Source organism: Meles meles, chromosome 18 (genome assembly GCF_922984935.1).
Source record: "Meles meles chromosome 18, mMelMel3.1 paternal haplotype, whole genome shotgun sequence".
Lineage (NCBI taxonomy): Eukaryota > Metazoa > Chordata > Mammalia > Carnivora > Mustelidae > Meles > Meles meles.
The window spans coordinates 50004036-50029780 of NC_060083.1; the positions used below are offsets into that span (position 1 = coordinate 50004036).

Below are 25745 nucleotides of genomic sequence, written 5' to 3' on the forward strand. Positions count from 1 at the left end.
GCAGGCAGAGAGAGAGGAGGAAGCAGGCTCCCTGCTGAGCAGAGGGCCCGATGCAGGGCTCGATCCCAGGACCCCGGGATCATGACCCGAGCTGAAGGCAGAGGCTTAACCCACTGAGCCACCCAGGCGCCCCCTAAGCCTCCGACTCTTGGAGAGAAGAAAACTATCCTGTATTTCTCTGTTTTGCTCATTAATGATCATTAATTATCTGGACAAGAGACAGAGAAGGAGGTGCCACCACAAATTCCCAAGAACAAAGGACACAAGTCTGTTCTTTCTACCGTCTGTGTCTGAGGTACCATCCCTAAGACCCCCTATCAAAGAGTGGAAGTGGAAGGTAGCTACAGGGACTCGATTTGCTTCCGGACCTTTTCCAGAGCTTCTCTGTCCAGCTGCCGCTGACCAACGATGACAAGGCAAGCCAAGACCAAGGCCACACCCACGACTGATTCCTTCAAATTTGCAGAATTAAGTGTTGTTCCGTCAGAGCTGAGCGGCCGCTTTTGAATTCATTCCTCTTAGATGAGCTGCCCGTGATTTTCTCCACATACCCGGCCCACTCAGGGGTGGTGATAACCTGGGAACCAGAGCCTGGCGCGCGTTCTCCTGCCGCCACAAACTGCCCGCCCCGGTCAGCACGGCCAATCTGAGGTGCACACTGACAGCTTCTCCCCGCGCACAGGAGCCTCGGCTTGGCAGAGCGTGTAGGTCAAAGGGCAGAGCAGCCGCCAGAGGTGGCAGCCCTGGGGGCAGCTGCGCCTCCCTCCGCCCGCAGGCACAGAGCGCTCAGGGTCGCGCGGGTCCGGACTGAGGGACTTGCGAGGAGGCCGGTCTCGAGCTTTGCTTCCACTGCAGTCTCCAGGAGGTTCCAGGTTGGCGCCAAGTGCTGAGCCTGCCTATCAGGGCAAAGGCATGACTGGGACATCCCCATGGCCGCGGCAGGAAAAGCTGGGAGCTCCCTTCTTCAGACCACGCGGCCCTCCGGAAAGGCCGCGGGGCACACGGCTTGGTGCGCAGTCACTTCCGGGCTGTCCTGGCCGCCGCCATCTTGCCTGGCGAGGATGCCCTCAACTTTTTAAAAAATATTTTATTTTAGAGAGAGAGTGAACAAGTGAACGAGCGAGGGCCTGTGAGCAGGGGAGGGGGTTCAAGAGCAGAGGGACAGGGACAAGCAGACTCGCCGCTGAGCGCACAGCCTGACACGGGGCTCCATCTCAGGACCCTGAGATCATGACTGAGCTGAAATCTAGTCCGATGCGTAACCAAGTTACCAGGCTCCCTCCCCTCAAATTTAAACTTTTCAGTAAGCCTATGGTGGTCATATTGGTATGGCAATTCTGAGACTGCCATAAAGTGAGATCAAGCAAATGAGCAGTTGTGGGGCATGGCTTTCTAATTTTATTATTACCCTCAATATTTTTTTTTTAAAATATTTTGAGAGAGTGAGATAATGAGAGAGAGCACAAGCAGGGGACGGAGGAGGGAGATGCAGGCTCCTCACTGAGCAGGGAGCCCAATGTGAGGATTGTAGGGGCCTGATTAGGCAGAGGAACTGTAAACCCCGGATATAGGGGCGGGCCAGGCCAGATAGCCGTATTCAGTCAGAGGGGTGTGCATATATTAACTGTGGTAGGTTGAAATCCGATTGGCCACCTGTGTGTGGGCGGGGCTCAGCCACCTCTATAAAAGATGGTCTGTGAGGCTGGATGGAGGAGGGTTTTTTTTTTTTTTTTAGCAAGAGCCCTGCACCACCGGGAGCTGTAACACGAGCTGCAGCGGCGCCGTAACATGAGCGGCGCGCCCCGTGCACTGCCCAGTGCACTGCCCAGTGCACCGCCCAGAGCAGCAGCGGCAGCAGCGCCACAGCAAGCGGCACCGCCTTGTGCACCAGAGCAGCAGCGGCAGCGGCGCCGCCTTGAGCTGTAACATGAGCGGCGCCGCCCCGTGCACCACTGCGATGCCACGAGCGGCGCCACAGCGAGCGGCATTTCCCCGTGCACCGCCCAGAGCAGCAGCGGCAGCGGCGCCACAGCGAGCGGCATTTCCCCGTGCACCGCCCAGAGCAGCATCGGCAGCGACGCCACAGCAAGCGGCACCGCCTCGTGCACCAGAACAGCAGCGGCGGCGGGGCCGCCTTGAGCTGTAACACGAGCGGTGCCGCCCTGTGCACCACCGCGAGCAGCAGCAGTAGCGGCACCGCCCCGTGTACCACCGAGAGCAGCAGCGGCGCCGCCCCGTGCACCACCGCCAGTAGCAGCGGCAGCGGCGCCACTGCTAGCGGCACTGCCTCCTGCACCGCGAGCAGTGGCAGCGGCGCCACAGCGAGCGGCATCGCCCGTGCACCAGAGCAGAAGCGGTAGCGGCACCGCCCTGTGCACCACCGCGAGCAGCAGCAGTAGCGGCACCGCCCCGTGTACCACCGAGAGCAGCAGCGGCGCCGCCTTGAGCTGTAACACCAGCGGCGCCACCCCGTGCACCACCGCCAGCAGCAGTGGCAGCGGCGCCACAGCGAGCGGCACCGCCTCCTGCACCGCGAGCAGCGGCGCCACTGCTAGCGGCACCGCCTCCTGCACCGCGAGCAGCGGCAGCGGCGCCACTGCTAGCGGCATCGCCCCTGCACCAGAGCAGAAGCGGTAGCGGCACCACCCCGTGCAGCACCGCGAGCAGCAGCGGCAGCGGCGCCACAGCGAGCGGCACCGCCTCCTGCACCGCCCAGAGTATCAGCAGCGCAGTTTGGTTTCTGATGCAGTTTGGTTTCTGATGCAATTTGGTTTCTGATTCAGTTTGGTTTCTGATGCAGTTTGGTTTCTGATGCAGTTTAGTTTCTGATGCATGGAGCGAAATAAAACTTTGCTTAATTTTTGCTTTGTGTCAGTCTCGTTCCTTTGATCACGGACCCTAGACCCTAACAAGGATCAATCCCAGGACCATGGGATCATGACCTAGCTGAAGGCAGAGGCTTAACTGAGCCACCCAGACGCCCCAGCCTCCTCAGTATTCTTGAGAACTGGGATTTTGGAATATGATAAAAGAATTTCAGTAAAAACTCTGCAGTACTAAAAGGCATGAGGGGACATTTTTGGGGTGATGGAGATGTTCTATATTGTCATTGTGGTGGTGGTTACACATTTATCAAAATTCGTAATTTGTACTTATAATTGTACTTGAAATAAATAAGTTTATTAAATATATCTCAAAGCTGATTCTCACACACACACTGCAGTGCTGAATTTAAATATAAAGTACTGGTGTGAATTCATGACTTTTTTTTTAAAGATTTTTATTTATTTGACAGACAGAGATCACAAGTAGGCAGAGAGGCAGGCAAAGAGAGAGGAGGAAGCAGGCTCCCCGCTGAGCAGAGAGCTGGACTTGGCGCTCAATCCCAGGAGCCTGGGATCAGGACCTGAGCAGAAGGCAGAGGCCCCCACCCACTGAGCCACCCACGCCCCCCACCCCATGACTTTTTTACTTCAGGGGAAAACACACACACACACACATTTCCTAGTACTAAACACTGAAAAGACCTAGAAACAAAGAACACCTTCTAACAATGAGCATCCCCAATAGCCAATTCAGCCTCCAAATACTATTTTCCATTAAAAGGAATCAGGGCTTTTTACAGAAATTCTGAAATATTAGATACAAAGGAACCTATTAAAAACTCCTGAAGTGGGGCGCCTGGGTGGCTCAGTGGGTTAAAGCCTCTGCCTTCGGGTTGGGTCATGATCTCAGGGTCCTGGGATTGGGCCCCGCATCGGGTTCTCTGCTTGGCGGGGAGCCCGCCCCCCCCCCCCCCCCGCCTCTCTCTGCCTACTTGTGATCTCTCTCTCTCAAATGAATAAATAAAATCTTAAAAAAAAAAATACTCCTGAAGTTGTGTCAAAAGGACTCCAGGCCAACTTGAAGAGGCTCCCCCCAGTCAAAGATAGGACAATTTGAACATCAAAGAGAACTTTAAAGGGGATAAATCCGCATTTATCCTACCTCTCTCATACTTCTAAGCAAGTAATAGAGGTTTTTTCTTTACAGAAATATTCTAGCTAATGAATGAAGAAGAGAATCAGAATATTGCTGTTTTATTACCTCTAAAGAACTGCTGACCTAAGCACGGTCAAGGGCTGCTGGCATCCCCAAAAGAGAAACCACCAGACATGACTGCCTCCTGATGGGAGAGCACAACCTAGGAAAAAATCTTGTCCCCCACAATTAAACTTGAAACTAATTAAGCCTTTGGATTCTACTTCCAAATCCACAGGTAATTACATATAGAGAGGAACAGGTTAAACTATCACGGGGGTGCAAAAAGCAAAATCCAAACAGTGACAAACCCTGTAATAAGCAACCCAATTTCTTAAAGAGAGAGAGAGACTAAAAGACCTAACGATCAACTTCAATCAATTTTATGAACTTATGAGACAGTGGAAAACCAAGTAGATATCTGACATTAAAGAACTGGTTTTTAAAAACTTTTTATTATGAAAATTCTCAAACATGCACAAAAATAAAAAGAATACAATGAACCCTCATGTATCCATCACCCAGCTTCAACAACTCAGAGATACTATTGTTTTTCTATCTATATTCCGCCACTTTTTTAAAACTGGAGAATCTTAAGGTAGATCTCAGATATCATATAATTTCACTCAAAAATATTTACATATGGGGATGCCTGGGTGGCTCAGTCAGTTAAGTGGCTGCCATTGGCTCGGGTCATGATCCCAGCGTCCTGGGATCGAGTCCCAAATCCGGCTCCTTGTTCCACGGGGAGCCTGCTTCTCTCTCTGCCTCTGCCTGCCTGTACTCTCTCTGTCCCTCTGACAAATAAATACCTAAAATCTTTAAAGAAAAAAATATTTACATATGTGTCTCTTTCAGATGAGGACATTAAAAAAAAAAAAAAGCCAGAATACCATTATCACACATCCAAGGAAATTGTCAATAATTCCTTAATATCATCTGGTGTTAACTGTTTTAGGTGTGATAATGGTTAACAAAAGACACTTAACTAAAATACTTACAAATGAAATGAGAGCTGCAGTCTGCTTCAGACTGATAAGGAAGGATGGCTGTTGGGTAGATGAGGCAAGATGTCCACAGGTTGATGGTTACTGGTGCTGGGTGACAGCACTTGGTATTAATTACACTATTCTTCGTATGTTTGGAATTTTTGTCAGGTGAGTAATGATAGTATAATTAACACAAACATAAGCAGCACATAAAAGTTCAAAGATTTCTTTTAAATATATCTGTTAGAACCAGACACAAAATACACTGTAATAATGCCATTTAACATTTATTTTATCTTGTTTTTAAAAAATCAATAAATGTTCTAATTTTTTGAAGTTTAGTTTGGGTTAATCTTCAATATTTGACAGTACACATGTGGCAGATTCTAAAAAGACTCCGTCTTTCCTGATAAGAAAACCCACTTCAGAAAGGGTTAAGACGCTACCAAAGCCTTAAGGCATAAGCTGTGTTTGATCCAAATAAATCATGATATTCTCATTCCCTCAGGCAGTGACTGGCCTAGGGATAACCCGGTGACCCAGTTCTGACAATGAAATGTGAACACGTCTTCTGACTGGGATGACTGAGAAAGCTTCTAGTTTCCCAGTTAAAAAGGGAAGAGTTTTGGCCAGTTAACTCTTATCTCTTTGATTTTCTTCCTAACTAGACTGTGGACAAGAAGGCTAGAAATATAGCAGCCACCTTGTGACCACAAAGCAGCAAGTATAAAAATAAAAGCCAATATACCCAAGATGGTAGAACAGAAAGGTATCAAGAGCCTGGGTCCCTAACTATAGAGGAAACAATTACACCAGCTCTGGACAGTCTACCCCCACCTCTCTAAGACTTCTTGTTATGAGAAAAATTACAATCTGCTTAATCCAATATAGTGGGATTTTTGTTTCTTGTAGCTGAACATATTTCTGATAGAATGGAATCTATTAAGAAATGTAAGTAATAAAAACTGAATTAAAAAAGCACCAAAAATGTTCACTTTGTAAGAGTAAAGAGGCTAAAACAAATCTAACATAAGACAATCAAATTAGGAAAGGGGAATATTTATTATACAAATATTAAAATCTATACATTCTTAGCTGATGATATATACTTGACCAAAAAATCTTTTACTTTGGATATATGCATCATTTCCTTCATTGTGGTGTCTCTACTTCTCAGATGTATTAATCCATTCTCCAAAGTAGCTTCAGTAATCAAAACTGTGAACAGGATACTCATTTCATCATATCTAAGGAAAAAAGTAGTTAAACAAAATACATGAGCACAAATATAAACTATAAATTCATCATATTACCAGTTGTTTTTTTTTTTTTAAAGATTTTTTATTTATTTATTTTGACAGAGAGAGATCACAAGTAGGCAGAGAGGCAGGCAGAGAGAGTGAGAGGGAAGCAGGCTCCCTTCAGAGCAGAGAGCCTGACGTGGGACTCGATCCCAGGACCCTGAGATCATGACCTGAGCCGAAGGCAGTGGCTTAAACCACTGAGCCACCCAGGCGCCCCCATATTACCAGTTTTAATTACTTTAGAATCCAGCCACTTTCCAGGGTCACAAAACTCAAAAGCAGGGCTTGAGAGTTGGACCATCTAAAACACTTTTGAAAAGTATCTGAACCATACACAGACTAAATTTTTCAGAAAGTGTCTCTAACTTATTGTTATGAATAATAAATGAAAAGTCACCTCAACACATAATTTGGGGTAAATTGTATTATATATACACATATTATATATATATATTTACATATATTTAGAAGGATATTTAGAAGAGATTTCTGTTACTCATAAAGAAACACATGACCAAAAACTCTGAACACATGGTTTTAGTGACAAGAAAGACAATCTTACTTTGAGTAAAGTTGTTCCAATGAGGACTGCACAGTTTCTATATAACCAGGCCACACAGAAATTCCATTTTCTAGTAATTCATTAAATAACCCTTGACAGACCTGAGGAAAAAATACAAACAATTCAAATACGAATGAAGTAAAAGTAGCCAGAATGACTACCCTGTTTTGGGGAAACCACAAATCACCTTTTTCAGTCCTTAACACAGAGCATAAATTCTTTTAGTTATGTGATCATACTGTTTACAATTCATACACTGGATACTTACAAATAGCATACTTCCTCTAAAAATGAAGAAATTAAGCACTGTAAAGCTACTCTATGCAAATTTTCCCTAAGAGAAAATTTTATATAACGGATACAAGCATTTTTGTCATCATCATTACCCTTCAAAACACAAACAAAACAGATTCCATCAGAGAAAAAAACTAAGTGCAAAGGGCTGTGCTAACGGTGCTCCTCTGAGAGCAACTAGCTGAGCCCCAGGGTTACACCCCCATGTTGGGAAGAGAAGAGCGAGCCAGTAAAGGAAACAAAGGAGGAGTAGCCAGACAAGTAGCAGGAAAATGAGGAGAGTGGTGTTCCTGAAGCCAGCTAAAGAAAACGTTTCAAGAGAATGGTTGGTTTTAGTGGGAATGCTGGACACAAAACCTGACCAGAAATACAGAATATAATGAGTCATATTACACAATAAACTTTACTGTTTTCTTCACACGCAATGGTGAAGCAAAATGGCAAAAATTTTAAAGACCCCTGACAACCCACAGCTAAAACTCTAGAGCAGGATTTCTCCCCTTCCACACTGCTGACACTGGGATGTTTAGCAGCATCGTGGCCTCCCTGAGATGCCTACAGCACTCCCCTCCCCACCTGTGACAACCAAAAATGTCTCCAGATGGTACCAAATGGCCCTGCAGGGGAGGGTGGCTGTGGTGGGTAGGGGAGGGTATGCCTGAGCTGCAGCACTGTTTCTCAAATTTTAGGGAATATTGGAATCCCCTGGAGGGCTTATCAAACACAGGTTGCTCTGCTGCATTACCAGAGTTTCTGATCCAGCAGCTTTGGGGTGAGGACCAACAATGTGCATTTCTGACGAGTTCCCAGGGAAAGACCAATGGGTGTGAAGGGACTTGATAATTTTGGGGATAGTTGAGAATATAAATATTAGTAAGTCTAAGCAGTTAACAGAGAAAAAAACATCACTGTGGATTTTAAAAAGTTAGTGAGTGACAGCAAGAACATCTGCTCTTCCTACTGGGAGGCAGAAGAGAAGCAGCTCTGGTCTGAGTGAGGAAATGGGAACCCCTACGCCATGAGAATACGAACAGGGGCAGCCAATCTGGAAACAATCTTACTGACGATAGTGAAATTTAGGATACGTGTCCATTTTATCGAGAAAGCCCATCTCCATGTATATAACCACCCAAACCCCTTATATAGCCCAGAAAGTTCCGTCCTACTACTGAGGGGGGAAAAGTTAAAAACAGAATGAGATATATAAATTACTCCCTTTTGGCAAATTAAAAACACCCGAGGAACAAAATACTACTATGTTCTTATAAATAAATAAAGCCAAAACAAGACCTGTAATTGCAATGACAAAAATTTAGGGAGCGGAGTTCTTTTTTATCCTTCAAGCAAAAAACCCCACAAAACAACAACAAACCCCCCAAGGACCTTCTACCTAACAAGGGTCTTCAGGAGGCTGCCACAACCCTAGGGGGAAAAGTGGAAATTAAACCACCACCTTCCCATCCCCTGAGTGCACTACCCCCACCTTCCCAGACCTCTCCACAGGAGCCTGAGGAAGAAAGTTGCGTGGATTTGGCTAGTGTCCTCACTTGGGTGCTGGGTGGCTCTGAGTCACCCAGGACCCAGGCATGACTGCTGAAGGGGTTTCTGGAAAGAAACTAAAACCACCCTCCTGGCTTCCCAAGAGTGTTTAATTAGACCAGATAGATTAGAAGAACCAAAATAAGGTACAGATCTAGAACCTGTACTTATACCAATAAGTATCAAAAAAGTGTTAGGTTACAAATGTAAGCAGGCAAGAAATAATTCACTAGACATTTGTAATTACTTGGATTACCAAAACTCTGCATACTCATTTGAAAAGGCAACGATGAGTAAGCATGACTTTAACAACAAAATCACTGAGCTGTATATAGCTTCTTTTATATACTATGCTTCATATTATCTACAATAAATGAGAGTATTTATCCACAGCTATTTAAATTTTTAAAAAAGCAAATGAATCAAAATTTTACAAGGTAAGTTACTAATTTATTTGAAGTAATAGTTTTATTTATTTTGAAAGATTATTTATTTATTTATTTGACAGAGATCACAAGTAGGCAGAGAGGAAGGCAGAGAGAGAGGAGGAAGCAGGCTCCCCGCTAAGCAGAGAGCCCGATGCGGGGCTGGATCCCAGGACCCTGGAATCATGACCTGAGTCGAAGGCAGAGGCTTTAACCCACTGAGCCACTCAGGCACCCCGAAGTAATGGTTTTATTTAAAATCATGATAGTAAAACTCATTTGACCCACCTGTCTTAATTCCACCGTTGGGCCTCTTCCCACATCCAAAGCAACCTTAACAGGGGCTAAACAAGGGTGAAGTTTAAGTACCTAAAGCAATTTAAAGAGAGGGGGAAAAATGGATAGCACATCTTGTTTAAATCTAACACAAGCACTATCAAACATGGAGCTTCTAAACTGTAAAAATTGTATGTGAAAACGGAAGCTAGCTGAGATCATAAATCGTGTAATGATGTGTTCAGCCGGCTATATCCAGCTGCTCACTGATTTCTCCACTTAGATGTTCTGCAGAAATAAGTTCACTTGATACTCTCTCATTTTCTGACAACTCCATTTTTCCCTCAATCCAAACGCCCCTTCCTGATATCACTGCTTTCCCTAACCAGCCCTAGCCAAGGGACTCGTTCAAACTTTCTCTTGCCAAAACCTACCACTCTTCTTACTCATCCATCCACTCAACAACTGGATGGCTCCTTGGTGCCAGAAACAGTTCTAGGTACTAGGGACATAACTCCTTGCCCCTCACGGTGGGGATGGAGAGATTATAATAAACAAGTAAAAAATATGCTTGAAGGTGGTAAGTGCTTTAAAAAAGGGGGGGGGGATAGGAAGTGCTGGAGGGGTGGGTTGGAGAGTTTTTTGCAATTTTAAATAAGTTGGTAAAAGGTCTGAGGTTGACAGTTGAGCAAAGACTTGAGAGGTGGTTGTGGATCCTGGAGGAAGAGCATTTCAGACAAAGGGGAGAACAATGACAAAGTTCTGAGCTGGAAGCATGACTGACATTTTCTAGAAACAGCAAAGGGGTCTGTGCTGTTGGAGCAGAGAGTAACGTGGGGGCTGGAGGAGGAGGTCAAAAGGGAAGGGTTTTGTAAAATACTTTAGGGGCTTTGTCTTTTCCTCTGAATCAAATAGGAACTCAGTGGAGTGTCCTGAGCAGTGGGGCGAAGTTACATGTACCTTTTAAAAGGGCCACTCAGTGCCAGTGGGAGGGGATGGTGGTGGCATTGATCAGAGTGGAAAGAGGGCAAGTGGTAAAAAATGGTCAGATTCAGGATATATTTTGAAGACAGAGTCAAATGGTTTTTGCTGATGATTTGGATATGGGGTGTAAGAAAAGAAAGGATCCCTCATTTGCTATATATCCTATAAACCCCAAGCCCTACAACGATTCTATAATGCGACTTTCTTTATGGGCATATCAGGCTAAATGAACAATGCATGATAAACCACTCAGCTATGCAAAGTGGTACTACAAATTCATGGTTTCCAAACTCAACATGTTCAAACTTTTGATTCCGGGCAGCACCCTTTCACATTCAAGGGGAACATGAACACTAAATTCTCGCCACTTAAACCTCTATTCCTCCACATTTTAAGCTAATCATCCTGCTTTCTAATTCCCTAAGGAAATAGAGGCTATGAGGAAAACTTCCTTCAAAGGCTAACCAGTCCTGGTAGCGTATTTATATCTACACCACATTTCTCTTCTCTGAGCTTTCTCAAATAACTCCTTTTCAGGACCAATCCCTCCACTGGTGTTCTTGATCCTGTCTTGATCCTTCTTGTCTCCTCCAAAATCTCGCTCCATCAGTCATTTATCTTCTTTCCTGTGACTTCAGTCCCTCTTTTCTCTTGATTTTGAGCCCATAGACATGTCCTTGACTCAGGCCCCAAGATAGCTCCTGTGATCTAGTGAATAGCCACTTGGGGTCAGACTAGAAGCAGAGAGGTCAATACCACAGTCTTGGTAGTCTGACATATTCCTGCTTAACACTCTGATGCAAATAAATGGAAGCCACCGAGTGAAAAGCTCAGGGGCTAAGAATCAGAGATTGCTCTCTACCTGTCTGCCAGGATTAATGAGAAATGCCTCTGGGATTACGCAATAGGAATCTCTTGCCCTATTCTGTGAGAACCTGCTTATTACTCCCATGGCCAGGCTCTAAAAAATGAAAAATGGTAAAAGAACCTGCACTGAAAGAAATTTATTTTTCACAAGTTTGTGTTAAGAAACCAAGCCCACTAACGTATGAGGGAAAAACATATCTTTTTAGTTTCCCGTTTATCTCTGAAAATCAAAAGCACCTTTCTATGAAGATTCTTCTTCCTTGTAAAGGAGTTCTCTGTGAGCTGGAAAGAATCGTAGAGGTAAGCCAGCACACCTCGGTCCAGATTTCCAGTAACAGATAAAACATATGGAACCACATTTTTTCGTCCATCTCGGCCCTTCACAGAAAAGTAGAACAAAAATACAGACTCTGTTAGCAGAGCTCTCTCTTAAAACTACAGACTCACAGAAACAGAAAACAAACTTACAAATTCATTCTACAAAGCCTTCACTCTGGGCCAACTTGTGCTAGGCACTGGGCCCACAAAAATGGGTATGACATACTCCCTGCTCTCAGGGAGATTAGGGTGTAGAGCAGTGAGTCTTGAATTTTAAAATGTAAAGGTTTTATGCTTGGGCCCCATTCCTAGAAATTCTGAACTGCCTGGATGGGAGTGGGACCTCTGCATCACTATTTTTCCAAAGGTGAGCATTATAATAAAGAGGATAATATTATAAGAAAGTTCAGCAGGGCCCTTAGAGAAAAAAATTGGTATGTTTAGGGATAGGGGTTTGGAGTATAATCTCTGGAAATATAAAGTTTTTATAATAAGCAAACCTCTTTTAAAAACCAGGTTTGGGGTATTTACTTTAAGGCTATAATGAAGAATATAAAATATACCATAATGTACAATATAAATCAGGGATAGATAAAAAAAAAACTTATTACTGCCTTTCTTTTAAACTGATAATCACCTCCAATTTTTTTCAATGTCAATCCTAAAAATTTAAAAGGTTTGCATATAAACAGTTCTGCCTTCATTCTTTTTTTACTGTTATCACAGTCATCTGAACATTCATGTAATTTTCTAATACTTAAAAAAAAAATTGTCACTCCTCAGCTTCTATTAATTATCCGTGATCAAGCACAGTCTTCATTAACACATATGTATTGTTTTATTATTTTTACTATTGTTATTAAAGATTTTATTTATTTGACAAAGGGAGATAGCAAAAGAGGAAGAAGAAGAAGCAGGCTTCCCTCTGAGCATGAAACTGGACATGGGACTTGATCCCAGGACCCTGAGATCATGACCTGAGCCGAAGGCAGATGTTTAATGACTGAGCTACCCAGATGCCCCTGTGTTGGCATTTTAAACCCATTTTAATGGCATGTGGTACTATAAGGATTAATGTGAATTTGTCCTCAAAAGGCAGTACTCTTAAAATAAGACAAAATCAGAAAGGGAGACAAACCATGAGAGACTCTTAAGCTATTGAAAACAACTGAGGGTTGCTGGAAGGGAGGTGGGTGGGGGGATGGGGTAACTGGGTGATGGGCGTTGAGGGCACTGGGTGTTACATGCAACTGATGAATCACTAAATTCTACCTCTGAAACTAATAATAACTTTACATTAATTGATTTTAAATTTTTAAAAAAGACAGTATACTTCCTGAAGTCTGGGATTCTATTCTTTTTTTTTTTTTTTTTTTATTTGACAGATCACAAGTAGGCAGGGAGGCAGGCAGAGGGAGAGGAAGGGAAGCAGGCTTCCTGCTGAGCAGAGAGCCCGATGTGGGGCTCGATCCCATGACCCTGAGATCATGACCTGAGCCGAAAGCAGCGGCTTAACCCACTGAGCCACCCAGGCGCCCCTGGGATTCTATTCTAACTAACTTCATTAGTTGATGTCTTTTTTTTTTTTTAAGATTTTATTTATTTATTTGACACAGAGAGAGAGGTCACAAGTAGGCAGAGCAGCAGGCAGAGACAGAGGGGGAAGCAGGCTCCCCACTGAGCAGAGAGCCGGATGCAGGCCAATCCCAGGACTCTGAGATCATGACCTGAGTGGAAGGCAGAGGCTTAACCCACTGAGCCACCCAGGCGCCCCAGTTGATGTCTTTTTACATAGTTATAGAACTGATACTTAACTCTGAGGCACTGCAAGCTTCTGTGGTGCCATTTGAATTTAAAAAATACTAAATCATATTTAAATATTAAGACTTCAATATATTTTTTTTTTATTTTTAAGTAGTTTCTATGCCCAATGAGCAGCCCAGAGATCAATTTGCACCCAGAGATCACAGACTGAACCAACTTGGTGCCCCTACTATTTTCTAATTCTCTGAAAATTTCGTATCCAAGGATGCAGAGATATTCAATGGCAACTCTTTATAGCAAGAGTATCTGATTTCTTATATCATCCAGAATGAATTTCTATCCTAACTCTGTTCTTCAGACTTTACTGATCTGCTTTACCCCTCTCTAAAAATCCCTCCATGAATATATTTAGATATTAACTGTAAAGTTTACTAAAAACAAATACAAAACAGCCTAAGAAGCCTTTCAAAAGAGCATACGAAATGGCAGGGATTGTATTTATTATTTTATAACATGGTCAAATAATGATGAATACTTTTAAGAACTATGGAAATGGAAGAGCAACAATTTTTTTTTTTTAAAGATTTTATTTATTTATTTGACAGCCAGAGATCACAAGTAGGCAGAGAGGCAGGCAGAGAGAGAGAGGAAGGGAAGTAGACTCCCCGCTGAGCGGAGAGCCCGATGCGGGGCTCGATCCCAGGACCCTGAGATCATGACCTGAGCCGAAGGCAGCAGCTTAACCCACTGAGCCACCCAGGCGCCCCGAAGAGCAACAATTTAATGGTGAGTAAAACTCTGCAAACTAAAGCTTTTCATGGAAACAGAAAATTACCATAATAATAAACAAAAGAAGAGACTAAGAGCCATGAAAAAACGATTGTCTTTAAATTCCTACTCATAAGATGGGGGTGCCAGGCTGGCTCAGTCCAAAGACCATGCAACTATTGATCTCAGCATCGTGAGTTCAAACCCCATGTTTGTAGATTACTAAAAAAAAAAAAAAAATAAATGAACTGTAAAGAAAATCGAATCCTTAGTCACAATAATCAGTTTTTAACTATGAGAATGACGATAACTATAATGACTATGATAACCAAGTTAAGTTTCATATGAGAGCTGAATATCACAAAATAAAATGTGATGGTACTGGGGTTATGGGAAAATATTCATAAATAACCTTTTAAATTTTTTATTAGTTATCTTATTTGTATTTAAAATTAATCCACTTTCTCTAATGAGAACTACTCCGTTTATTTTCAAGTTCCAAGTACTTTTTTCACTGAGAAGACTGTATTAGTCACCAAACTCCACCTGTGACTAGTCAGAAAATCTAAACATTCAAATTTGGACCCACTCAAGAACTGGTCAGCCAGAAGAGGGCTCAGCCACAATTCTATCCATCTACATGGCTTCTAAAACTTTGCATCCACAGGGCACTGAAAAATATTACAGCTATCTACAAAGTGCCCTGTGGGATTCAAAGGCAAAATTCCTTCCCTAAAAAAATTATATCACCTGTTTAAAATTTTTGAAAGCTCTGTTTATTTTAGGAAGTATATGAAGCACCTTTTCCCTTTGGCCAGGCCTGAGTCTGGCCAGCTGGCTAGTGTATCCGACTGGGGTTGCTCCAGGGCCAAACTTCTGGCCAATGTGACTAGTAAAGAGGACATTAAGGTTGAAGGCCAGGCTTTCTAACTTTCCTCCTTCTCTATGTTCTGGTCAGAGCATCTACTGAGGGGACTTATTAAAGGGAGGGGAAGTAGCATGTCCGCAGTCAAGTTCCCTAACATCTTTCTTCCTTTTTCCTTCCCCTGGTTCAAACACTCATCTAGAGTGTCTGGTGTGGTAGATCTGGTATCAGGGCTGATTTTTGCATAAGAATGGTAGGGAGTTTAGTTACATACAAGAAAAGAAAAAAATCATCATACTGAAGATACTGGGAGCCAGGTTTCTGTCAGAGAACAGAATTATAAATTTGGAAAGAGGTAAAGCTAGAATAAACCCTGTGGCATTAGACTAGAACTTGAAGAACTGGCAGGAACTCCTAGTTTTTAATAATAGGTAAATATAGACACAGAGTTAAGTGTGTAAATATATACATATAAATAATTGCCTCCAAATATTTCCTAGCTGTGTCCACAGAAAGGGCCCAGGAACAATGATACCCAGTTGCAAAGAGTACATCTAGAAGCAAAATCTCAGATTTTACATTTTCCTGGGGCGCCTGGGTGGCTCAGTGGGTTAAAGCCTCTGCTTTAGGCTCAAGTCATGATTCCAGTGTCCTGGGATCGAGCCCCACATTGGACTCTCTGCTCGGTGGGGAGCCTGCTTCCCTTCCTCTCTCTCTCTGTCTGCCTCTCTGCCAACTTGTGATCTCTGTCAAAGAAATAAATAAAATCTTTAAAAAAAAATACATTTTCCTCTAATAAGAATTAAGGTTCCTTGGAGAAATGGCTGACTGCACAGCCAGACCAAGAAACAAGATGATCTTGGAATAATGAGTTGCTGCAAAAAATAGGAAGTGCTCAGAGAATGATCGGGGTATGTCAAAAGGACACTGGCCAAGTTTAGGACAATTTTAGCATCAAAACAAAAAAATGCTACTAACAGATTCCAACTCATGGAGAAAAATAGGAATCTGTAAGCCCAGAAAAAGAAAGAGGGCAAAAAGCTCACCCCACAGTATACTGTTGATAAATAAATCTAAAAGAAATAATGAATAATAAAATTAATAATAATAGGGAACCTGGGTGGCTCAGCTGGTTAAGTGACTGCCTCTGACTCAGGTCATGATCCTGAAGTCCCTAGATCAAGTCCCACATCGGGCTCCCTGCTTGGTGGGGAGTCTGCTTCTCCCTCTGACCCTCTCCCCTCTCACGCTCTCTCTCTCTCAAATAAATCAAATCTTGAAAGAAAAAAAATTAATAATAATAAAAAAATGATACCATTTGGCAACCCTCATAGTAATCACTGATCTGCCCAACAATCACCAATGTATGCTTCAACTGGTAAGTTAAAATGTGGTCAGAAACAAGTTATTTACATAGTCTTAAAATGTCTGCCACAAGACTTACCAATTACTTACTAATTAATAAGTACAAAAATCTGTCAACTTTATATTGGAGAAACCTGGTAACACTATCTTAACCAAGAGATAAAAGTGAACATCACCAGTAACAAATATGGTATCATGTCCCTCCTTCTATGATGCCTGAGAAGAGGGCAACACCATTTCTATGGTATTCCTAGCAAAAATACATAAACCATGAGACTATATGATAGAAACTCAAACTGAGGGATATTCCACAAATTAAGTGCAAAGGCCTACATTCTTCAAAAATGTCAAAGTCATAGGCTGCCTGGCTGGCTCTGTCCATAGAGCAGGTGACTCTTGATCTCCAGGTTGTGAGTTCGAGCCTCACATTCGGTGTAGAGATTACTTAAAAATAAAATCTTTAAAAAAGAAAGTCAAGGTTATGAAAAACAAGATAAAATGAACTATTCATTTGAAGGAGACTAGAGTTATGACAACTATATGAAATCCTAAACTGGATACTGGACCTATGAAGGGCATTATTAGGATAATTGGTTACATCTGAAGGAATACATGGATTTGGATGGTAATAATGGATGATTGGCACATTCTTGATTTTGATGGCTGTGTTGTGGTTACAAAGATGATTGTCCTTGCACTTCAAAAATACATACTACAGTATTAAGAGGTCATGGGGCCCTGTGTCTGCAACCTGTTCTCAAATGGCTTCAGAAATGATCAGTTAGAGAATCTGGGTAAAGGATGGATAGGAGCTCAAGGTAAAACATACGTGTAATTGAGACTCATTTCCAGGACACGTGTGTAAAAGTTCACGGTCTCCTAGATTCCACAGGGTCTCTATTGGCTCCTTTCCCCATGGGAAGTTGTAATAAAGTTGGTTTCCTTTTCGTCCCTCTTCGTCCTGACAATCACTGCTGCTGAAGTTAGATGGACTCATAGCAAACTGGAGAAGAAAGTTTGTTTTATTAATTTATGAAACTAAAGATTAAAAAGTAAAGTTGCCTGCGACTTTTATGTGGCAACTGAATGAAACTGGTCAGGTCCCATATAAAAACTATGAAGTTCAGTTAAATATGAGCAAATGTATTGCTAAAACCACAGTTTTTAGCCTGGAAGAACTACAGAGAAAAACTATTGGGAGTGATCTAGCCTTTTTTGGGCCAGTTAATAAGAAGGGAAGGTGACCATAAACTAAGAGGGATAGAGAAGAAAGTGTTTACTCACCATTCTTATCCTCTGAAGAGTGTGAATATTTGTAATTATTCTACTTAACTGAGTGGTTGTTTGAGGATTTTAAGAATTGGAAAAAGGCAAGACAATGGTGAGCCACAAATACAATACCTATTTCAACTCTTTGCTCTTCGGTATGTACTAAAACTTGAAAATAGATTACAGAACCATTTTCCAATACAGAGAATTCATGGACAGAGGCAGGGAGCAAAGGCTGAAGTTTTAAGGGTATGCAAGGGTCAAACTCTACACCTGCCAGGAACGCCAGGGGAAGGAGGCTGAACTGCATCTCAAATGCAAAGGCTTATCCACAAAAGCTTTTGAATGAGAACGACATCAATAGATACCTTTACCAAGGTAACTTTTTATATGGAACAAAGAAAATCATTACAAAGAGGCTTTTATTTGTACTTATTGATTTACTAGAGCTGTCTCTTACAAACATAACATAGTCCTACATCAAATAATATTTCATTTATTTATTAATTTATGATTTATTTGACAGAGACAGAGAGAGAGAGGGAGAGCAGGAGCAGGGGGAGCAGCAGGCAGAGGGAGAAGGAGAAGCAGGCTCCCTACTGAACAGGGAGCCTGATGTGGGACTGGATCCCAGGACCCTGGGATCATGACCTGAGCTGAAGGCAGACACTTAACCGACTGAGCTGCCCAGGTGTCCCAAAATTTCATTTATTGTACAGAAGTATTATCTCTGACACATTAAGATGCTTCACCTATTAATTATCAAATTAAGCATACCTTTCTCCACCACAGGAGTCGATGACGTAACCAGAAATCAAGCCACTGGCCTGCGGTTCTTGCTGAAGTAAACCAAACCAGTGAAGCCTCAGTCTTCTCACCGATTCTTTGGATATCAGAAATATCAGACAGTTACTTACTCAAAGATTATATAATTTATCCTACAGTGAAAGTGACTGGTTCTTGATTAAATACAAGGCCAAGTTATCTGCCATGTTTTGGTACCTTTTAACACCATCAGGTGTCTGCTTAGTATCAGCAACAGGATGAAAACACACTCCAACCTGGGCAAGGCCAAAAGGTAGTCTCTTGTTTACCAGATCCAGGCAATTAACATAGTGCTCCAAAGTACCTGTCAGAAGATAAATTTGTCTATGTAAATCTATTCTATAAACCCATGTCATAAGGGTTAGTTTACAAACAAATTAATATTATAATAATGTTAACACAGCAGTACAAGTAGCACAGAACTATTCAGGCAGATCTTCATTGATTATGACTTAGTTCCCCCACAACTTTTTAGTTTGATTTTCAAATCAAAGTTGATAGTACATAAACACCTGTACTCTTCAGCTAGATTCACCAACTGTCAATGTTCTGCCACATTTTCTCCTTGTTCACCCCAAAACATTTCAGCATGTGTCTCCTAAAATTATTCTCTGTATACCATTATACCATAAAATTAATCATAATACTGTAATTTTATATAACATATGGTCGATATTCTATTTTCTCCAATTGTCTCCCAAATGTCATTTGTTGTTGTTCTCTTTTTCCCAAATTAAGGCTCCTGCATTGCATTTTGATTACTTCTCTTTAATTGCTTTTTTTTTTTAAAGATTTTATTTATTTCGCACACAGAGACAACCAGAAAGGAAACACAAGCAGGGGGAATGGGACAGGGAGGAAACAGGCTTTCCACTGAGCAGGAAGCCCGATGCGGGGTTCGATCCCAGGACCCCGGGATCATGACCTGAGCCAAAGACAGACACTTAACCACTAAGCCAGCCAGGTGTCCCATCTTTAATCTCTTTTATTCTGGAACATTGTCCCTGATTCCTCCCTCCTTTTCTAACTTTTAATGACTCTGACTTGTGGTTTCAGTCCAGACCAGTCATACTCAAGATCTGGCTGATTGTTTCACTCACTTGGGTAAATCATTTTTAGCAGAAATAAATACTACCTAGTTGATGTGTATGTCTTCTTGGATTCTAACAGGAGAAAAATAATATCGAACTATTGCATATTAATGAAACTAAATTTGATTACCTGGTTAGGTAGTGAATATCCATTCCCCAACACTATCCTGCTCAACAATCTCCCACCCAACATTTTAGAATCCACTGATGATCCTGCTTGAATCAATTATTATACTGGGGATTACAAAATCACAAAATGTTGATTTTTCTGTCTTTCCTTCCACATTTATTACACAGCTTCTGTAAAAAAATAAACTTTCTCCACCTCCTTCCCCTACCAGCAGCCTCAACTATTTACTTTTTTGATTAACACAATGAATTCTTAATTTTAATGTGTTATGATCCATTACCATGAATACTTAATATTCAGTTTGTCTCAAATTTAGCCAGTGGAAGTCTCCTTCAAGCCAGCATCGTGTCCTTTCGACATGACCTCACCAGTCTTCAAATAATTCTTTGCTTTCTAACACCATAAAACTCACCTTGTGCTTTCCCTGCCCCAGACCTGGGATGTGCCATTTCTCCAAGCACTGGTTCATTTTAGAAATAAAAATTTGGGTACTAGGTGTGTTCACTGCTATTGTCATTACTTCTAGGACCTTTCAGTGAATTAAGAATAATGCTTTTTTAAATTATGAGGTCATACTGATATTGCATACTAGTTAACAAATTTAACATTGCAAAAGTTTATCCTTGTCTTCATATTTGTATCTCTTTTTTCTCAGAGTGAAAATCATTTTCATTAACATCAATTTCATTAATTAATTAACATTAATCCATCTATTTGCTCTATTTTACAACATATTTGAAACAGCTTCAGAATTATAATTCCAACATTTCTATTTGGAATAAATCTAAGTTCAAGATTCCACTGTAGTTCTTCATGTACTTAGATTATGTCCACTAAATGACAGCATTGTGTTTAAGTTACTTGAGATTTCCACTTCTGGTAATAAATAATAGATCAGCAAGATAGGAAAAGGTGGTCAAGAAACTTAAAAAAAAATCTGCTTCAAGCCTGAGCTATCTATCAAGGCAGTAAGGACTTGAGGGTCCAAAATATGGAGAGAAGGGAGGAGCAGAGAGGCGAACCCAACATTTAAATCTCAAGTAGCAGAGCTGAGAAGCTTCCTGACATCTTAAGGGACTGGGAAGTACAAAAACTATAGTTCCTGACTCCTCAAGGAGGGACCCGGGTAAACACCCCAGCCTTTCACTAGGGACACTCAACGGGCTACAATTTAGCAGTAGAGATGAAAACCCTGAAGATCAGTCTCCAGTAAACTTAATCCCAATGCTCCCACTCTATGAGGCGTCTGGTGGCTCAGTCGGCTGGCTGAGTATCTGCCTTTGGCTCAGGTCATGATCTCAGTGTCCTGGGACTGAGCCTCACATGGGGCTCCCTGCTCAGTGGGAAGTCTGCTTCTCCCTCTCCCTATGCTCCTCCCCACTGCTTGTGCTCTCTCTCTCAAATAAAATCTTAAAAAAGATAGCTCCCACTCTAGCTGCCTGACAAAAGCAAAAAGTAAATCCTCCCAGGAAGAATAAACCACCACCCAGAAGCTCAATTTATCTCTACAATTTATATACAAATTACACAGAAGAAGCAGGAGAAAAGTCCAAATAACCAAAGGCCCAGAGAAAAACAAACAGAAGTATCTGAGTTATTGGATGCAGACTCTATAAAATGTGACTGTGTTCAAGAAAGTTGATGGCAAGATGGGGGAAAAGTCACAGGACAGAGGAAAATGGGGCAATAACAATATCTGGAAATATAATGGTTGAGAATTTTTTAAAAAACTATTCATAAGTAGAGCTTATGAGTTCAGTGGTTCAGACGTGAAAAAGAGAGCAAGCACCTTGGGAATATAAAGTAGTAGCGAACTGGGTAATTCCAAGCTAAAAAACACTAGTTAACACAAGGATTCTCTAAATAAGTGGTTTTGCATTTCCTAAAGGAAAGAAAATGTCTGGTATATCAATGGATGTTGTGATGAATGGACATCTAAGCAAGCTAAGTTTCATTTGACACCCTCCCCCCTTTTTTAAAGATTGTTTTATTTATTTATTTCAAACAGAGAGAGCACGACGGGCGGGGGTTGTCGGTGGCAGGAGAAGCAGACTCCTCACTGAGTAGGCAGCCCAACACGGTGTTTGATCCCAGGACCCTGAGCTGAAGGCAGGTGTTTAACTGACTGAGCCACCCAGGTGCCTTTAAATTTCATTTTCTAATAGGGAAGAAAAGATTGATTTGTTTTGAACATGGTAAAAAGCAGTGATTTAACTTGCCCCAAATAAAGACATCATGGAATAATTAAAGTAATACAAATCGAAACTGTCACAAATATTCACCAGTTTCCTTTAATTATTAAGGAAATTTTTTAAAAGCTCTAAAGTGGGTACTAATTTTCAGAGAACCATGGACATTGGTTAAATTAGTGCCATTTAATTAACACAGTAAGGATAGCATTTTGCAAAGATGAGATGCTGTGATGGCAAGCCTGTACTGTAAAGAACTTGAAATTTTTTTTTTCTTCAGAATCTCTGCGACCGTGTTCTATTTGACTATAAAGGCAAATGATGGGGGTGCCCAGCTGGTTCAGAGGAGCAGGTGACACTTGCTCTCAGGGTTATGAGTTCCAGCCCCACCCTGAGTGCAGAGATTACAAAAACAAACTTTAAAGGCAAATGGTGCCCCATAAATTTCTGTGTATTCATTCAAGAATCAGTTATAAAGCTTAGTTAGTCCTATTATTATTTTTTTTTAGTTGACTCAAACATCACTTAAAGGGCTCTTCAAACAAGAATGTAGATAGTTTTCCAGTATGAAAAATTGGGAGGAGGGGATTTTCTTTTTGCTCTAAAGAATGTGCTCTTGATTACCCTATTGTGTGTAAAAATTAAAGAGTAATTGTGAAGTATTTACCAACATCTTGGTAACGACGAACAAATGATTCACCTGATTTAATTTACCCCTAATTCTAGGGCTGCTCAACGGAACTGCAGGGTTGCCCCCATGAAATTAAGAGCGTTACCTGGTCCTTCAAGCCAGATTCTTTAAGGAACAGTAACAATTCCAGAGACCACTTTTCTCCTTGGTAAAAATATTATCAATATACCCAACTACTTCAAAAAAATGAGAACCAGATAATTTCCTTTCCACGTGAATAAAGGACCAGTTGCAATCCGCGAAATCTAGCAAGTCTGCCTTTCCACCCCATCTGTTTTGAAGCATGAAATCGTGAAGCATACCGTGAAGAAGGTTCTCCCGTAGTTTCCCAGAAGTTTTTAATACGTTTTCAAGAAATGCTACTAGCTGTTCCTTACTCAGCTCTTTGTCTTGCAAGATCTCCCGTAGAGTTTCTGCTGAAACTAACCTGAAGGCACTGTCCCCAGGCAGCGTAGGGCCAGGCTCCTGATGGAGGGCATCTACCGGGAAGACCTGCTCCCTGAACACCACCACCGAGGACCACCATTCCGCTGCCAGGTTCTTCCGCAACTCAATGCCCAAGGGGCCAAAGCCGGGGTGGCACCCGCTCAGAAGAGAATGTCGGCTAAGCTGCCGCTTGCTGCCACTGAAGAAATGCCTTCTCTGACAGATCTCTACCAGCTCCTCGGTCCCCTCACTGGACTCAGGGGCCTCGATCGGCTCGCTCCCCCGAGGCAGCTCCGTGTGCGACCTCACGGGCACTCCGAAGGAACTCCTCCCTTCCATTAACGGCTCAGGCTGCCCCCCATCCACTCGACCTCCAAACCCAGACAACAGGCACCTGCACACTTTCTGGCAGGCCCTGACTGCGGCGCCAGAACGCATAGCCCGCGGGAGTTAAACACAGTCTTCCACTAACTGGTTGATGCCGGGAAACCGCCACAAACAAGAGCCCGGGAGGCAACTACGCAGGCGCGACGGAAGTGACCAAGTGAGCGGCCGGCCACACCCACGGAAGCGCGTCACCGTGTGACGGCTTTAGCGGCCGTGGCCCGCCCCGTTGTTAAGGCTAAAGCAGACCTCATACCGTTTCCAGACTCCATTAAGCTTAGACCCTCCAGTTGTTAGGTTTTTAGCACCCGTTGGTCATTCCCTTCTCTTTTCCACTGTCATGCTGTACTAGGAGTCAGCTCTGCTTCTCATTTTTTTTTGCAAATCAAAATACTTAAGCGTTCCCAAAATCACCATTTAAATACACCTTTTCAAATTTAAGTGTTCGCGAAAATGTATCCGTTCCCTCTAAAGTTTTAGCCCTTTGAGGTGGTTTAGAGACCCAGGCCTTCGCTGTACCTCATGAACGCTGCCGCCATGTTGCCTACCTACAGGAATGGGGATGGGGCTTTTACAGCAAACGGGGATGGGCTTTAGTGTTCACAGACAGCAGTGCTTCCACCGCCCCCGCCCCCCAAATATTTTTACAAAGGAGCCCAGAGATTTTAAGCAAGCCGCCCAGGTGAATGTGAAAGCACGTCAATAATCTCTAATATAAAGGCAATTTTTCCTACCGCAGAACCTTTATACATGGCAATGAAATGTGATTACCTGTTTTCAGACAGACCCAGGACTACCTAAGCAGGCACTTGTGACCTCACAAATTTTCATTTACATCCAACCCTCAGAACTGCCCAATTAGTGGAAAACGGTTGCTTCCAAAGCCCATGATTCCTACTTCTAGCTCCCCTTAAAGTGGTTAGGGTAAACTTGAAAAATTAATGCAGATACAAGCTACTAGATTCAACTACCGACAGGCAGTTTATGGAGGACGACGACAGCTTAACAGTTAAATTTTAACTATTGTTAATTCATTATTAAGTGTGACATGTTGCAGGACAGGCTCAGAAAAACATTCTACACAAGCACGTGTGCAGTTTGTAAAAACAAAACAAAACCAACCACAAAAAAAAAAAAAGACCCTTTAAGATCCTCTTGCTGGTAAACAATTTTGTTAAAAAAAATTCTGTCTAAATTCTATTAAAGGCTGGGCTCTATTATCGTGTTTTCCAATCAGGAAACACACCAGGGAAGAGGCCTATACACAAATAAATAAAAGCGAGAATGGGGAGAAAAATCACATTTATTAGTTCAGACAACCACAGGCTGGACACAACACACATGCTAAAAAGTGGACTGTCTTAAAACTTACTTCAAAGGTAAATAGGTAAATGTTTTCCACAGCCCCACAATCATTTCAATAAATGTTTACAAATTAAAAGGCCGTTAGACATTAAACAGTAAAATATGTAATAAATACTCCAACCTACCCCAAAAGCTTCTTATAAGTTAAAAGTCATAATGAATTTGACTAACCATGCTATTGAAAACTGTTCAAGTCACTGGAAAGACTATCAGTTTTCAATGTATTAGTCCTAAAAATACCACTTCCCCATCCCCTACCCCAAGCAAATTCTAGTTTTACATTTTAGAGATAAGGCATTGACACCAATTAAAGCCTGTTTAATAATCAGAATTTAAAGGAAGCCTCATGAAGACCTCTCCTCTCCTGACAAAAAGGAACATATACACCAGACTCTCTGGGAAGACATCCAGACCTATTTCTAGTCATTACTGAAATGAAGTATTAGAAAGGTTGGTGAGCCAAAATTAAATCTAAAACACCCCTTCCTCCCATAACCTTTCTAGGAATAAAAAACCATGTTGACCAAATAAGATGACTTGTACAATAGTCACTGTGCTTTTGGTTATGGTGCTTCCTCTTGGTTAAACTAACTTCGACAGGATTCTGTTTGAATATGAATAGACTCTCCAGTTTGAAGTCCCCTAGAGTTCCCTGAATTATCATTAAGACATTCATGATTCCCAGTGTAACTACAGTTAAGTGCCCCAAGAGCCTGAAGACTACAATCTATATAGATTCAAACTTAGCTCTTGGCCAAAGATCTTAAAAGGTGTGAAGTCTTTTAGCTTTGTTCACCATTTTGGTAATTTACAGTAGAGCCAAGAGCAAGAATATAAACTATTCTGAAAAAGCAAGTTATGTGGAGCTTTAATGATAAAATTTCTGCAAAGGAATAAAGTCCATCCATGTTGCTCTCACACTTAAGCAGTTTGAGGGTGGGGCTATACAGCTGATTTCCCTATTTTAATCTCACTTCATCATTCTGCTAACAATTAGGCTATTAAATGACTCACCTGATGAGGTACTGACAGAGC

General features: G+C 42.1%; 1 protein-coding gene and 1 pseudogene across 2 annotated transcripts; both read right to left on the reverse strand.

The window, feature by feature from the left end:
* Nucleotides 1-341: 341 nt before the first annotated feature.
* Nucleotides 342-1322, reverse strand: LOC123930069 (annotated as a pseudogene).
* A 3531-nt stretch (nt 1323-4853) lies between these two features.
* Nucleotides 4854-24499, reverse strand: POLG2 (DNA polymerase gamma 2, accessory subunit). Of its 2 annotated transcripts, XM_045985819.1 has the most exons (8): nt 22838-24499; nt 18612-18738; nt 18387-18492; nt 17170-17343; nt 11498-11638; nt 9422-9502; nt 6876-6976; nt 4854-6256 (listed from the first exon to the last, which is right to left on the reverse strand). In XM_045985819.1, exons 1-8 carry the CDS (start codon nt 23397-23399, stop codon nt 6091-6093), a joined length of 1458 nt encoding a protein of 485 aa, XP_045841775.1. In that variant the 5' UTR covers nt 23400-24499; the 3' UTR covers nt 4854-6090. The 2 variants fall into 2 exon arrangements, with proteins under 2 accessions (XP_045841775.1, XP_045841776.1); XM_045985820.1 differs by lacking the exon at nt 9422-9502.
* Between the last annotated feature and the right edge of the window lie 1246 nt (nt 24500-25745).

Bases quoted from the DNA above. Each gene is read 5' to 3' on its own strand.
- POLG2 (XM_045985819.1), bottom strand. From the start codon at position 23,399: ATGCGTTCTGGCGCCGCAGTCAGGGCCTGCCAGAAAGTGTGCAGGTGC. The intron at 18,739-22,837 runs GTATGCTTCACG...ATCTTCTGACAG, and splicing joins ACGGGAGAACCTTCTTCACG to GTACTTTGGAGCACTATGTT. The intron at 18,493-18,611 runs GTACCAAAACAT...TGATATCCAAAG, and splicing joins ACACCTGATGGTGTTAAAAG to AATCGGTGAGAAGACTGAGG.